Here is a 17,212-nt window from a genome sequence, read left to right as displayed (position 1 = left end):
AGACAGCTTCTCCTTTCGTTCTGTGAAGAAAGACATCTCGTCTCCTTTCCTGTTCACTCTCTAGAACTCTACTTGGGAGCAAGAAATGCAGAATGTTCTTCTTTTGGACTATAGGGAGGATATTTTTACACAAACTGAGCATATGAAAGAAGTCCCGGCATCAGTGGCTGGAGGCATGCACTGACTTCTGCATTAAAGAAGCAGCGCAAGGAGGAAGGGAGCGGCTCAGGAACTGTATTTCTTTGGCTGGCATGGCTTCGGCATCCTAACAGCCTTTTAACGGGATGCTGCAGGTCTGGAGGGGGCCCGAGCTGAAAGTGGGAGGGGGCCCATGACCGCAAGCCCCACTCTGTGGCTATGCCACTGTGAGTCCTCTACTATTTGTAAATGTCTAATGTTGTCTGTAACAGAAGGGAGATAAAATATTGTGATGGACACTGAAAGAGCACTGATTGTATTTATGTATTAGGAGTTATTTACTGCCATTTTGAAGAAATTCACACAAGGTAGTGTAGGCAATAGACAATTACAGCAGTGAAAATATTCAAACAACAGTACATAGCCTGCATAGTATGCTGTATATAGTGTCAACACACACAGTAAAACATTTTAACAGATATCAGAGGTGGAACATGTGGAGGGGCATTTTCGATATCAGTCTAAATCTGACTTTGGACATTTTTAAAGAAACATCCAAAATCTGAACAAGAAAGGTCATTTTCAAAAAAGAAAAACATCTATCTTTTTTTTCAAAAATACTGTTTAAGACAAGGTTTTGTGGTTTAGAAGTTTTGTTTTTTGGTCCATTAAAAAAAAAAAAAGTCCAAGTGCAAAATGCACAAAATCAAGCCATTTGGGATGTAGGAGGAACCAGCATTTTTAGTACACTGGTCCCCCAGACATCCCAGGAAAGCAATAGGTCACCCTAGGGGGCACTGCAGTAGACTTCATAAAATGCTGCCAGGTACACATCTCACCATTACTCCCTAAACCCACCTAAAACCCACTACCCCCAACAAGTACACCACTACCATAACCTTAAGGGTGAAGGGGGCACCTATATGTGGGTATAGAGGGTTTCTGGTGGGTTTTGGAGGTCTCACAATTTCCTCCACAAGTGCAACAGGAGGTATGGCCTGGGTCCACCTGTCTACAGTGCACTGCACCCACCACTAGACTACTCCACGGACCTGCATGCTGCTCTAATGCACCTGAGTATAGCATCTGAGGCTGGCAAGTAATGTTTTTAATTACATTTTTGGGGAATGGGTTTGGGGTTAGTGAACACTGGGGGAGTAAGGGGAGCTCATTCCAGGTTCCCTCCAGTGGTCATCTGGTCATTTAGGGCACCTTTTTGTGCCTTATTCATTATAAAAACAGGTCTAGCTCAAAACATCTTAGTCCTGGACTGTTTTGTTTTGTTCCATTATGGCTGAAAAATGTCCAAGTGTTAGGAACACCCAGATCTCACCCTTAACACACCCCTGACATGCCCCTTGTGCAGGGTCGTGCCAAGGGTCTCTGGCGCCCCCCTGCAGACTATCAGTTGGCACCCCCCCCCCCCCCCCCCCCGTGTGGCACAAGATGCAAAGGAAATAGGAGCTGAAAGATGGAATGCATCTTTGTGGGATTGCTGAACAAATAAAGGGTTTACAACCACTTAGCTTTTCGTGCTTTCATGTTCACGAAATTAGTAATTAAATCTTTGATGTCTAACTGGGCACATATATCATTCTCAATAGCAATCATGGCAAGGCTTATAAGCTTTTCTTGCAAAATACTTGATCACAAATAATTTTTTATGATTTTTAACCGTGAAAATGATCGCTAGCACTGACTCTAAAGTTTAGCAATTTCATTAAAGCAAAATGTATTTTCACATATCACAAACTCTTTACTCTTCCTATCCAAGGAGAATGTTTTATATAAAAACAAACACAAAAAAAGCAATCAGATGTTCACTTACCAGCTATTCAACACTAAACAGTCAATTAAACTTCTTTGAAACTACTGTTGGAACCATCAGCCAATGAAATGGCTTTTAGCTCTAGCTATCTCAGGTTACCTGATAATTATGCACACATCATTGCAGTCATCATGCCCTCCTCTCGGTGTACATGCTCAGAAAAACTTTGAACCACTTCACGGCTGTTGGTAATGCGTTCTATAATTGTGTGCTTATATAGGAAAAGCTGGATGCATAGGTTAATTTGTATTTGAGTCCTTTGCAGCTTGGGTAGTGGAGATTTAAATATGTTCGTGATGATTCTGTTGTGTTCCTGGTTGGTAGATCTATGCGGTCTGTCATGTATCCTGGGGCATTACCGTAGATAATTTTATGAACTAGGGTGCAGATTTTGAAAGCAATACGTTCTTTGATTGGGAGCCAGTGAAGTTTTTCTCAGAGGGGTTTGGCGCTTTTGAATTGCGTTTTTCCAAAAATAAGTCTGGCTGCCATGTTTTGGGCAGTCTGAAGTTTCTTTATGATTTGTTCTTTACATCCCGCATAAATTCCGTTGCAGTAATCTACGTGGCTTAGTACCATTGATTGTATCATGTTGCGAAATGTTTCCCTCAGGAAGTATGGTTTCAAGCATTTAAGTTTCCACATTGAGTGGAACATTTTCTTTGTTGTTGATTTTGCTGAATCTGCTCCAGCTGAATATATGTGTACAGTTATATGGACAAAGTTGTCTGGGAAACTTTAGACCTGTTCTTTATCTGGTAAAAATAAAACAATGCACTGTGGGAACACTCTGAGTGCTGCCTAATTTTGGGAAGATAAATTTTGTCTGTCACAATTTTGGCAAACTAGAGAACATTTACAATATTAAGGTCTGTCCAGCTAACTGCAAAAATTAGGAAAAGAAACCTTTTAATATTCAGTATGGGCCTCTATGTTGCTACAGTGTTATTAGCAAAGCTGGAGAGAAAAAAAGCCTAAGAAATGGAGAAGATACACAGTCTCTAGGCAATACTGCCAGTATTGCTACTGACATCCAGTGGTTAGAAGAGAGAACTAAAGGTTTTTATTGAAACTGCTGATTTACCTGGAGCAGAGATGTACATTACTTTTACTGATTATGGGGTCCTTTACTAAGTTGCAGTAAAAAGTGGCCTGCAGTAGTGTAGGCATGTATATTGAGCCAGTTTTTACTGTGTCTGCGAAAAAAATGGCTTTTTAAAAATGGGACAGGAAAAGGGTATGCAGCAAAACTGAAACCGGCCTGCATACAAAACAGGCCTGAACCCTTAACGCCACCCACTGATCTAGCAGTAAGGGGTCATGCACTACACGCGTAGTGACCAGTCAGTGCTTGCCAACTGCCGATTACAGCCCTAAAAGACATGCGTGTGAGGAAATAAATCATCCAGGTATTATGGGCGTGCACCAAATCTAAAATTACCACCACAAGGTGCAATAGCCTGGCAGAAGCCGTGATTACGTGCTCACTGCATGTGCATAGTGCCTAATGCACATTTATAAAAGGGCCCCTATTTGATTATATCTTATCCTATATAATAATTCTCACCTCCAACGTTCTGTACTGCCTGGGACCGTGGCTCCCTCGGAGGTGGTGGTCAGGAAGGATCCGTAGATCAGTCTGACACATCACTGCTGCATTATGACGTGGTCCCAGGCAACACAGAACATTGGAGGTGAGAAGTTAGTGCTGCTGAAGGAAAATGTCGCTCGAGTGAGTCCAACATAATGGCGCCGCAAACACCCCCTCCCCCCTTGTCGTTCCAGGACCCCCCATTCACCCACTATGTCGTTTCAGGACCCCCCTCCCACTCCACCCCTCTCTGGCCCTCCCCTTTGTAACAGCCGTCTGCTTAAAAGTTTTTACTTCCTGCACGCAGGGACACCGCTTCACACAGCCTCTTCTTTCGCTTCTGTTTCAGCTATTTCTGTGGTCTCTCACACACACTCTCTCTCTCTCACACTCACTGTGTCTCACATATGCACGCGCACACACTGTCATTCTGACACACACACACTCGCACCCAGTCTCACTCTCTCTCTGTCACACACACTCTCTCAAACATACACACTATGAGGAAAATCTTGCTAGCGCCCATTTCATTTGAGTCAGAAATGGGTCTTTTTTACTAGTTTTTAAATAATTGTTACATATGTACTCAATAGGCCTGATAGTCAAAGGACATATGTTCCTAACTTTGAAAATTGTGCTGCTAAATTTAGGAGAGGGTGGCAACAGTAGCGGATTTTGGGCAGGGAAAAAGATTGAGCTTAGCACTAATTTTCAGTACTAGCTCATAAATTAGGTCCATAAATCTAGTCGAATGAATGGCAGGCCTAAATTAAGATGAATTTTCAGATGAAAATTAGGCACAAATTTAGGAGCCCAACTTTTATTTATTTATTTATTATGACTATTTGACATAGCACTCGTCTTGTTCAAGTCTAAGCAATTAAAAAAAAAAACAAGCTTGTTCGGTATTATAATCTTGTCTGTAATCCATTGGATTTCAAAAACTTTACTTTTCTCTGTTTTAACAGCGTTTTCATTAATTTACTTACCACAGAAGTCAGACTTAACAGATTGTAAAGTGCTTGAATAAAATAAACACCACTAATCAGTGCATAAGCCCTGTAGTCCTAATATGGGTTTGGAATCATAGACTGGCCTCATAAAGATCTTCAAAAATTGGATGGAAGAACAAAAAAATTCATCTATGCCTACCAGGTAATCTATAAAAACATCTGTATGCTGAAATTGTAAACCCCAAGAGCTGAAGGCAGTATAGGTCTTAGAAACAGATTCTATAAATGGCTCAGAACATTTGGCACTCAATGCTATTCTATAAAGGGCGCTTCGGGATGAGCAAGCTTTATAGAATAACGCTGGGCACCGCATTAGGCACTCAACTTTAGGCATGAGGACTTATGCCAGCTGAAATATGGTGTAAATCCTGGCGCACAAATTGGGCATGGACCTCCATTATTCTGTAAAACTATATGCATCTTTTGTGAATGTCCCTGACCTGCCCCTGTCCCTCCCATGGCCAAGCCACCTTTTGAGTTGAGCGTGATCCAATTTAGGTGCCCACTGGTACATAATAGCACTTAGCCAGATCAGCACCCAAATTGTAATTAGTGCCAATTTAGTGCTCGTTAGCACCAATATTTCAATTATTGGAGCCCATTAACTAATTATTTTGGGTGACCTTTATAGAATCTGGAGGATAGAGTTGGCATCATAGGCCTACAAACCTACTTAACTGCATCAATAATGCCAAATATACAGAAAAACTGATGTACAAAAGCAAATGGCTACAGTCAGGCTCCATTCTTAAATTCAGACAAGTGTCTGGGCAAACGGAAATGAGTGAGAATCCATGACCAACGAAGAGAAAAAAAAAAATATTTAAAGAGAATCAGACCAATATCCTGTCAGCTTCCAGAATGCTGTTAGTTCAGTGCAAGCAGAAAACCCTCCCCTCTTCTATGGGTGTAAATGGGCTGAAAGATGGTTCAGGGGATAAGGGGGGTTTCTTTATAGCTGCCTTTGGCTGCAAGATCTCAATCTGGGGCATTTTGTTTTTTTCTCGTTTGATTCTGACAGTAACTTGCTGATTTAATGTGCTCACTGTATTTTTTATGCTTTGTATGATGTTTGGAAAATAAATTAAAAAAAAAAAAAAAAAAAAAAGAGACTCAGACCAGCCACAAGAAAAAAGTGGCTAAAGCACAAATACTGTAAGAATAAAAGAAAATTACTTCAGGAATTGCAAGTTGATGAAAACCCTTGAGACTGTAATGGTTAAGAAAAGTAAATCTTAAACCTAAAGAGGAGAGGTTGATAATAGCCCAGAATAGTGGACCATGGATAAGATGGCTCACAGCCAGCAAAGAAAAAATGGTTACACAGACAAATGCAGATTCTACTGCATTGATCTGGAACCAATTATAAGTTTAGTCACTAGGGGCCCTGTTTACTAAGGTGTGCTAGTGTTTTTAGTGCATGCTAAAAATTAGCACACGCTAACGCTAGAGACACCCATATATTCCTGTGTGTGTCTCTAGCATTAGTGTGCATTAAAAATGTTAGCACGGCTTAGTAAAAACAAGGCCCTAGGTGTGATGCGCTGATGTCAGAAGGCCTGCATGTAAAAAAAAGCACAATAAGGGAGCATGTCTCATCCACTTGAAACTGTTGAGCTAACGTTTAGCTTGTTCGATCAATCTGGCTATCACCATTTTCATATTTACTCTTCGTATCAACTTAGTTCTTGCTTCTGCTAGCAACACTGGAGGCCATGGGGATAGTTATCTCAATGTACTTTTTGCAACTAAAGATCCTTTATGCTTGTTCTAATGCATTTGTAAGCCTGTTACTATTTTAGCCTCCAGCAGTTGCCACAGGGTGGCATTCCACACACTTATCACCCTTTCCCTATTTCTTCACATACAGGAACTTTACACTGTCCAGCTACATCAATGTTTATTTTCTTTTGCAAAAAAAATTGGGTTTCTACAGATAGACTGGCAGTTCGAAACTGCTTTTCAGAATTCTAGTTTCTAAACTTTATCATATTGATTACACAAAAAACAAAGCTGGCAGTTTGTTTTGCTAATCTGTCTCCATATGCATCTATCCAAATCAGAATGCAAAGTTGGATTCTAGCAGGCTTGTTTGTTTCAATGAATCAATGAGTTTATGCCAGACAGAAAAACATGTTTGGCCCTTCTGTTGCTGGTATCAATGTGCATTTTCAAAGTATCCAATTACATTTATTTGTAAACAAAGCAAATTACACAAAGTTTTCAACTAATACACATTACACTTCTGCTACAGAAAAATACTGAATATTCTAGTGAACAAGACAAATATCCAAGATATTTAAATAATATGATCTCTTACTCTTCAAATTCTTCAAACATTTCATAAACATCCAGACAGAAATATGGCTCATTGTCAAGGAAATTAGTGTCTTGAATTAGCTGTAGGTCACAGCACTCTGTCTCTGTAGTAAAATGTGAAATACATGCAAAGTTGCAAAATGCTATTTACAATCACGTATATTATACAGCACATAGTACAGTACCTGAAAGTTTAAAAAAATGCATCCATCCTTATTGTTAGCACTCTCAAATCTCCTCATAAAATAAAACTATCTTATATGATGCAGGACAACCACCAGTCTTCCTTCAGAAGTTGTTATATAAAGAATATAGCAAAAGATATATCACAAGGCAAGTGTTTCAGAATAATGTGAGTAGCTCATGGGCAGCCCCATTTTAGACAAGATGAGGTCAGGACATCTCAAGTTTCACTAATATTTTAGAACAGAATCTGCTGACGTAGAGGCTGTTCTAAAATACAGAAGAAATACTCATCTATGCGCCAACTGCGAGCTGCATAAATATCCATTTTAGAAAACAAATGTTAAATTTCCACAGGTTGAAAACCAGCAAATAAACAGTAGAATAGCAATATAAACATACACCTTTATCCCTGCCATTTTAGAAATATAAGTGTATATTTTCCTAATGCTGTTACAGAGACTGGCATTCCTTGCCGGTGTAGCGGAGGGGGGGGAGGAACCACTGGGGAATTAAAGGGGCAACCTCCCCATATTCTTCTGGTGGAATGCTGTTTAGTAGGAGCAGTGTGCCAACACCTAAGCATACTTGGTAGCAGGTGTAACTCCCAATATTAATCTTTTAGAATATAGATGTTTTGTCCCCTTCTGAAATGGGGGATAAAAATGTCTATTAACTTGCCATGCCCTTGTCCTGCCCCAAACACACCCAGACCACACCCCATTGCCATTTGCATGCACTCGGGTTTGAGACATGCATAGCCAGGCTTTATAAAATGGTGATTTAGACTTTTACATATACCTCATGACTGCCTGAGTACTGCAAGAAATAGGTACAAAAGTTTTGAAAAACAAATTATCACAAGTATTTTACTTTATAAGAAAAACTATTACAGTTTAAGGACAGATAAGCCAAGACCTACAATTGATCACATAGTACAGGAATAGTTCTAGCAATGTTTAAGAATGAATTAATGTAGATTTATTTGTAGAAAATCCATTCTTTTATGTGCTTCTGCTATAACAGGACATCAACAGTATGAAAATAAAGAAATATGAATGGATACAAGTAAAAATAAATGTACATGATTTTGTCAGGTACTAAAGAGTAAGTTACAGTCTATCTTGAATTAATTTCACACTCTTGACTAAGTTTGGTTTTCTGAAAACCTGACAGCAGTTCAAGATTTGTTTGTTTTCCTGAAAATTCAAAATTCATAACTACTGAAAACTAAATACTTCCAATGGAAAAATCACATCATCCATGTATAACGTCCATTGCTGGTGCTGTAGTTCTTTGAGATCTGTGGGAATGCAACCATTTTATCAGTTCCATTAAGCACCATGCAACAATAGTACACAGCATGCATGTACGGCCCGACCAGAAGACATCAGATATGGCCTCTCTTTTGCAATTGTTCCAGTTTTCTTTTGAGGAGGCTATAGTTTTCTTTAGTCCCAGGTGCAATGGGATCAAGCTTCAAAGAAATTTCATAGTGTTTCTTGGCTGCCTCGAGATTGCCCCAGCGATGATACAGCACAGCTGAAACAGCAATAAAGAGTTTGCATTAGCAATAGTTTTCAATAATGTGTATTGTACAATCTTGCCAATCACTTGAGAACAACATTAAAATAGTTTATTTCCAAACTAAGGAATTTCCTGGTGGCATAAGAGCAATTTATGCTGCCAAATAAAAATTGTGTGCTTGAAAGCTTAAGTCATGGAAGAGTAGAAGACTAGTAATCTTTAATGCTGCTTTATGAAATATTTTTATTTACCAGTATTCCATGTTGTTTTAGCAGTATAGTCCAGTGGTTCCCAAACCTGGTCTTGGAGGCACCCTAGCCAGTCAGGTTTTCAGGATATCCACCATGAATATTCATGAGAGAGATTTACATGCAGTGGGAGCAGTGCATACAAATCGCTCGTGAATGTTCACGGTGGATATCCTGAGAACCTGACTGGCTGAGGTGCCTCCAAGACCAGGTTTGGGAACTACTGGTAGAGTTCACTGCTCTGTTGTACGGAAACTGCTAATCATCTGCCTCTACTGCAGTACACCAGTACATCATAACAGCTTATATGTGGAGGGGCATTTTTGATATGACATCTAAGTCCAACTTTGGACATTTTGAACAAAACATTCAAAATACAACTAGAAAAGGTCATTTTTGAATAAAGAAAAGTTGCCCAATGACTTTTATAATGCATTCCAGGGGGGAATTGGCACCCATATTGACAGAGCTTCTAAATGAGATCTTAGTGAAAGATGAGTTTCCTTCTTCTATGATAGGAGTGTGGTAGCCGTGTTATATATCATTCAGTGTAAAAAATGTAACGAAGGATGCTATATTGGAGAAACAGGCCAGATGCTTAAGACAAGATTCAATTTACCTAGACATCACATGAACAATACAGCCAGTAGGGCCCCCACCCCGGTGGGACAGCACTTCACAGAACCAGGACACTGTACCAGTGATTTCACAGTGAGAATACTGAAAGGTAACTTTAAAACCATAAAAGAACGTAAGACCTTTGAAGTCAGAATGATTGAATATTTTAACACCCAACAGAAAGGACTTAACAAGGATCTGGGGTTCCTAGCCCATTATAAACCATAAAGCTGTATGTCTCTGTTGATCACCCTCCCCTCACCTATCCACACCCATCCTGTTAGAATATCAATGATATGCTTTGATGTCCCCATGCATACCTCTGACCCACCCCCATCCTCCCACCCTGTCAGACTGTCATAGTAATGCTTGAATGTTTTCACTTATATACACTGTCAGCTAGCACATTTGCTTATTTCTGATCTGACGAAGAAGGGCAACCTTCGAAAGCTAATCAAGAAATGTATTAAGTTATGTCCAATAAAAAAGGTATCATCTTATTTTCTTTTCCATGTTTTATTTTGTTTGATTTCTATTGATAACCTTCTTCTATGATGGAAGCCTGGATAGCAGTTATTTCCAAACTGGGTTAAGGACATGACCGACTGTGCCTCTTATCACCCTATCTCTATATTAAACTCTAACATAAAAATTTTGGTAAAGGTTCTGGCTGTCTTGCAAAAGTTATTCCTGACTTAATACATCCAGATCAGATGGGTTTTATTCCCTATCGTCAGGCAATGGACAATGTCTGCCGAATGGTTAATTTGATCCACACATCTAAGAAACGGGACCTTCCTGTTTGTTTATTGGGGTTGGACGCTGAAAAGGCCTTCAACAGAGTCCACTGGCCTTTTATGTTCCAAGTGTTGGATCGATTTGGAATTGGTTCGGGTTTTTGTGGATGGATCCGGGCTCTATACACATCACCTAGGGCATGTGTTCGGGTTAATGGCAGTAATTCCCCGATGTTTTCTTTGTCCCGAGGGACTAGACAGGGATGCCCTCTTTCACTATTGTTGTTTGCATTGGTCATGGAACCTCCTGCGATGTACATTCGGTCGGATCCTAATATATCAGGAATTCTTGTTGGCAATAGGGAATACAAATTGGCGATTTTTGCTGATGATGTGCTTCTCTCTTTGACAAAACCGTTGATCTCTCTGCCCAATTTGATGAAGTGCTTGTCGCTCTATTCATCAGTTTCAGGTTTCAAATTAAATATGAATAAGTCAGAGGCTCTTGCGATTGGAATTTCCCATCCGGTTTTGGAGTCTATCCAGCAATCATTTTCTTTTAAATGTGTATTGGGAGGTACAGCTTATCTAGGGGTCACTATTACTTCTAACTTCTCAGAGCTGTTTTCGGCTAATTATCCTCCTCTCTTGAGGGCTATTTATAGAGATCCAGAGAGGTGGGATGCTACTGATCTGACTTGGCTGGGTAGAATTGTGGTATTAAAAATGAATATACTACCTCGTTTGATGTATCTTTTTCAAGTTCTTCCTCTTAGAGTTTCCAGGGGCTTCTAGGCGGGAGTGCAAGATAAATTGGTTCGTTTTGTTTGGGCTAAAAAGCGCCCTTGGTTGCCTAGGGCTTTATTGTATAAGGATTGGAGGAGGGGGGTCTGGGTGTCCCAAATGTTTTGTGGTATTATAAAGCGGCTCAGGTGCGAGCGGCTTTTGAATGGTATCAGGATCATCCCCATAAGTTATGGGTGAAATTGGAACAGGTTGAGGTGGGCTCGTGCCCGCTTCATGTTTTGATGTGGCTTCCGTAAACATAGATCCTTGCTTAAGGATCTGTGCTCATCGATTTTTTTCTACTTTTTTTTTTATTGGGATGGGCTATTTGCTAAGCCGGATGCGGTGCTTTCTAAATTGTCACCAATAGCGAATAACCCACTCTTTTCTCCTGGTGTTTCTGCAGGGCCCTTTTCTCGGTGGGGATCTTTGGGTCTGGTGTCCTGGGGTCAGCTATTCGATGAAGGCCGTCTGGTTTTCTTTTGATTCTCTGAAAGAACAATATCCCATTTTACTTAATGAGTTGTTTGCTTATTGTCAGTTGAGGCATTTTCTTACATCAAAGGAGAATCAGGCTATCATAGTGCTTGAGGATTCATTTATTGAGGACCTTTGTGAGGATTCTAAAATTACTAGGCGCCTCATTACCTGCTTGTACTCTTATCAACGTAGACAGCTGGGCCCTAACCAGGCTCACAGGGAGCGGTGGCAGCGGGAATTGGGGATGAATATTGACGAGGGTGATTGGTCCTTCTTTGAGAATGGTTGGTCCAAGATTTCTATTTCACTTCCTTTTCAGGAGAATGTAGTTAAAGTGCTATACCAGTGGTATTTGACGCCGATTAGGTTGCATCATATGTTTCCTGGTGTTTCACCATTGTGCTGGCGTAGTTGTGGTCAAAAGGGTACCATGGGGCATATTTGGTGGACTTGCTTTAAAATTCGGGCCTATTGGAAAGCTATACAATACAGATTGCAAACTTGGTTTCAAAGGCCTATTAAATGGTCTCCTGAATTTTTTATATTTGCAAAAAACCCACGAGGTCTTACTAAGACTCAGGCATTGTTGACCAGGCAAGCAATGGTGGCGGCGAGATCTGTGATAACTGCACATTAGAAATCCACAAATGCCCCACCTCTGACGAGATGGTTAAACAAGTTGTGGTTCATATGTGAAATGGAGAGACTTCGGGCTGTGCGAAGTCATATGGAGGCGAAGTGGGAGGCGATATGGGAGCCTTTTCTGAAGCACTGCATATATTAGGGGGAGGAGTAGGGGGGATGAGCTGGGGAAGGTGGGGAGTTGGGTTGGTTCAGTTGGGAGGGTTCGGTGGGTGCTGGGGTAAGGGTATTTCACTAAAACTTCATAAACTTGGGGTCACTGTTTGAGAAATTGGCAGCAATGAAATTAACGTTGTTTCCAAAGTGTTTTCCTGCAACTGGATGGGGTATATATTGGGGTTACTTTGTTTGAATTTACTTAAATGATTGTTTTCCTCATGTAGTATCATCTCTTGAATAGGGATTTTTCAATGCTTAATAAAGACCGTACAAATTAAAAAAAAAAAAAAAAAAAAGGAACCACAGAGTCTGCGACCTACACAATTAGAAAAAAATTAAATGTCCGATAAAGGTAGAAAAAAGGATTTTATTTTTAATGGAGGGTGACATAGAAGGGCATTTGTGATATGATGTCTAAAGTCCAACTTTGACATTTTGCTCAAAATGTCCAGAAACCGAATAGTGTGAATATAGCGATTTTCAAAACAGCAAAACGTCTATTTTTTCCCCCCAAAATGGCCACTTGGTAGAGGTTTTTGTGCTCTGTGAGCTTATCTTTTGGTCTAATTTGTGAAAGAAAAAAAAATCCCATCCAAGTGAAAAATGCACAAAATCAAACCACTGGAATATAGGAGGAGCCAGCACTCTTAGTAGACTGGCCACACAGACAACCCAGCAGAGCAGTGGGGCACCGCAGTAGATTTCATATAAAGGCTCCCAGGTACACATCTCACAGTTCCTCTCTTATATTGTATAGTGAGCCCTCCAAAACCCTACTGTACTCAACTATACACCACTACAATAGCCCTTATTGCTGTAGGTGTCATCTATATGTGGGCACAGTAGGTTTTTGGTGGGTTTTGGGGGGCTGACACTTTCCACCATAAGTATAACAGAGTGGAATATGGGCTTGGGACCCATTCTCCACAGTGCACTGCACTGACCACTAGGCTACTTCAGGGATCTGCTTGCTGCTCTAATTGGACTGGCCATAACATCTGAAGCTGTGGCATACTGTCAATGAAAAATCTGGGGCCCACAGAAAGACCATTTGGTTTGTAGGTGCCACAGGCATATAAAATCACAATAAAGGCATTGAGTTCTTATCCAATTGTTGTCTTGGAACTGTCTCCTTGCCTCAGTTTCACCACATTTTTTTAAATGGCAGAGGATAGTTTTACTACTACTTAACATTTCTAAAGCGCTACTAGGGTTACGCAGCGCTGTACAATTAAACAAAGAAGGACAGTCCCTGCTCAAAGGAGCTTACAACCTAAACGGCGAAATGTCAAGTTGGGGCAGTCTAGAATTCCTGAATAGAGGTAAATGGTTATGTGCCGAAGGCAACATTGAAGAGGTGGGCTTTGAGTAAGGATTTGAAGATGGGCAAGGAGGGGGCTTGGCGTATGTGCTCAGGGAGTTTATTCCAAGCATAGGGTGAGGCGAGGCAGAAAGGGCGGAGCCTGGAGTTGGCGGTGGTGGAGAAGGGTACTGAGAGGAGGGATTTGACATGTGAGCGGAGGTTACGGGTAGGAACGTAGGGGGAGATGAGAGTAGAGAGGTAGTGAGGGGCTGCAGATCAAGTGCATTTGTAAGTAAGTAGGAGAAGCTTGAATTGTATGCGGTACCTGATCGGAAGCCAGTGAAGTGACTTGAGGAGAGGGGTGATATGGGCATATCGGTCCAGACGGAAGATAAGACGTGCAGCAGAGTTCTGAACAGATTGAAGGGGGGATAGATGGCTAAGTGGGAGGCCAGTGAGTAGTTTGCAGTAGTCAAGGCAAGAGGTAATGAGAGAGTGGATGATAGTTCGGGTGGTGTGTTCGAAAGGAAAGGGCGAATTTTGCTGATGTTATAGAGAAAGAAGCAACAGGTCTTGGATATCTGCTAGATATGTGCAGAGCAGGAGAGGGAGGAGTCGAAGATGACTCCGAGGTTGCGGGCAGATGAGACGGGGAAGATGAGGGTGTTATCAACTGAGATAGAGAGTGGAGGGAGAGGAGAAGTGGGTTTGGGTGGAAAGATAATAAGCTTGGTCCTGGCCATGTTTAGTTTTAGGTGGCGGTTGGACATCCAGGCAGCAATGTCAGATAAGCAGGCTGAAACTTTGGCCTGGGTTTCCGCAGTGATGTCTGATGTAGAGAGATAGATCTGGGTGTCGTCAGCATAAAGATGATATTGGAAACCATGAGATGAGATCAGTGAGCCCAGGGAAGAGGTGTAGATTGAAAAAAAGAAGGGGTCCAAGGACAGATCCCTGAGGAACTCCAACAGAGAGCGGGATGGGGGTGGAGGAAGATCCATGAGAATGTACTCTGAAGGTAGGGTGGGAGAGATAGGAGGAGAACCAGGAGAGGACAGAGCCCTGCAACCCAAATGAGGATAGTGTGGCGAGAAGTAAGTTGTGATTGACAGTGTCAAAAGCGGCGGATAGGTCGAGGAGGATGAGGATGGAGTAATGACCTTTGGATTTGGCAAGGAACAGGTCATTACAGACTTTAGATAGTGCCGTTTCTGTCGAGTGTAGAGGGCGAAAACCGGATCGAGGATGGCATGAGAGGAGAGAAAATCAAGGCAATCTTGGAGAGGAAGGGCAGGAGGGAAATGGGGCAGTAGTTGGAGGGACAGGTAGGGTCTAGTGAAGGTTTTTTGAGGAGAGGTGTGACCTTCCATGTTCCCTCTGGAGATGGTAAATTTAATAGACAGAGATCAATGACTTTTGCCACTTAAAATAATCCAGATTGAGAAGTATTACAAAAACAAACAAACAAACAAACAAACCCCAAAACAGTTCCCTACACAGACTCCCCTTACTTCACCCTGAAGAAAGCCACAGTAAGATGGCTGAAACGTCAAAGGGGGTCAAATCTGACCTCTTCAATTTTTCAGGTGTGACCTCATATCTTGGAAAGTACAGTAGCTAACCCCTTGAAACGTACATCTCATGTAAAACACCAATCATGAAATAATTTGTTCATAAATTAGTTAAAGGTAAACAATCTAATTTTGTTAGGGGTTAAAATGACTCCTCTAGTACAGGGGGCAAGATGGCAACGGAGAGGAAGTTCTGAGGGACGCTCCAGACCACGTACCTTACAAATTCTAGAAAACGAGTTTCCTCTTTACTTTATTATGCCTAAAAGGAGGGGAAGGCAGAGAACCCGCGGTTTCTGCCTCGCCGGTACCTGGTGCTCTGAATCGTTTCCTGGTTCCGGGAGTGATGTCGGGAGCGGGAGCTCTGCAGACGGGGAGTGCGGAGAGAGGAGAACCGCTTCCCCGCCAAGAGTTAGACACCACGTTAAGCCCTGAACGGAGAATGGCTCCTCCCATGCCGGCAGACACGCCGAGAAGGGACCGGGAAGCCCCAAGCTCCCAAGCGGCGATAGGGTCTCCCGGAACGGGACCCAACCCGGAAGTAAATCTGCCGATGGAAACTGCACAGTTTGTGCAGGAGCTGACTGAAGGAGACGCCTTGACCGAGGATCAACGGACGAGGAAAGTAGGCATAAGAGGGAAATTCTCAAATGGATTTACCAAGTAAGTCTGCATTAGGAGAAAAGCCAGATAATATCACTTTAGAAGTTATATGGGAAGCTCTGAAGAACCTGGAACATTCTTTATCCCATAGAATTTCTTCTATGTATGAACAATCTCAGATCTCTTTAAATAAAATACCAATATTGGAAACAAAAATCCAAACTTTGGAAACTTTAACGGAAAACATCTCAAAGGAAACACAAACTATTCAACAAATTCAAGCTAACCTGATAAAAGAAAATTCATATTTCCAGATTAAGATAGAAAATTTGGAAAATGCTCAGCGAGCTAATACGCTAAGACTGATAAATTTTCCAAAGCAACCTATGATCGCACCTGCAATAACTTTTAAAAAATATATGACTGAAGTTTTGGAAATACCAGAAAAAGCATACCCCCCAATATCCAAAATTTATTATTTACTACCTTATAAGAAAAGAGAACAAGTACACGTGGAGGGTCAAAGACCTGAAACATCCTTTGATGTTTTGGATTTGAACTTAACGCAAACGCTGGAAGATGATGATATAGGCTTAGTACCAATGACTTTAATTGTTTCCTTTGTTCTACAACCGGACAGAGATTGGATCCTTACAGTTTTTCCCTCGTCAAGATCATCTTTTTATGAACTATAAGATAAGAATGTTTCCGGATGTTTCTAAGGCAACCCAAAGAAGGCGTAAAGAATTTCTTAAGTTACGCTCCAAGGCTTCTCAACTAGGCGCACTTTATTGGTTAAATTTTCCATGTAAATGTGTGCTAAAATTGAATACTGTTAAATATGTTTTCTTTGATCCAACACAACTTAATTCTTTTTTGGACTCTAAAATAGCCTTGTTGCCCTCAGTCCAGTCAAGACCAATAATAACATCTACTCCGTGAAGTAATTAGAAACTCCTGGAACTTCCTTTCTTGTCCCTATTTCAAGTTAAATTTTCTTTTCAATTATAATGTTCATTATAATTAAATGTTGAGACAGGCCCCCACTGTAGTGGGCTATAGATGGCTAAATGTAGAATTTCTTTATGCTCTATATTGTAAAATTGAAATATTAATCTTGATTTCCTTATTGACATATAGATAACAATGTAGGATGTAAATTGTGATGTTAAGTTTTTAACTTTTGGAAATCATCTTTTCTGTGTCAAGATGTATCTTGAAATTATTGTAAAAATTTAAAAATAAAAAAAAATAAAAAAATGACTCCTCTAGTAATTCTAGTGTTAAACTATGTTTACCTATATGATCAGTAATTTTTTTTAAATACAGGTTCAACTATTTTGCACTGCACAGACAACAGGTTCACCGGTCTACTTTCCAGGATCACCCCAGGAGCCCTTTTTTTTTTTTTTTTTTTAAATTGGCATTTATAATGGCCATCCTCCAATCCTCAGCTATCATGGCCA

General features: G+C 40.9%; 1 protein-coding gene across 1 annotated transcript in view; it reads right to left on the bottom strand.

The window, feature by feature from the left end:
- Positions 1-6,511: 6,511 nt before the first annotated feature.
- The window catches only part of LOC115469681 (protein O-mannosyl-transferase TMTC4-like), a 90,333-nt gene continuing 79,632 nt past the window's right edge, over positions 6,512-17,212 (bottom strand). Inside the window, exon 11 of the mRNA XM_030202469.1 lies at positions 6,512-8,614. Coding sequence (XP_030058329.1) covers positions 8,463-8,614 — 152 coding nt within the window. The 3' untranslated portion in view covers positions 6,512-8,462. The remainder of the gene's footprint in view (positions 8,615-17,212) is intronic.

This window comes from Microcaecilia unicolor, chromosome 4, assembly GCF_901765095.1.
Source record: "Microcaecilia unicolor chromosome 4, aMicUni1.1, whole genome shotgun sequence".
Classification (NCBI taxonomy): Eukaryota; Metazoa; Chordata; class Amphibia; order Gymnophiona; family Siphonopidae; genus Microcaecilia; species Microcaecilia unicolor.
The sequence above is the reverse complement of the archived record's forward strand: the minus strand, read 5'-3'. Positions and strand labels throughout refer to the sequence as shown.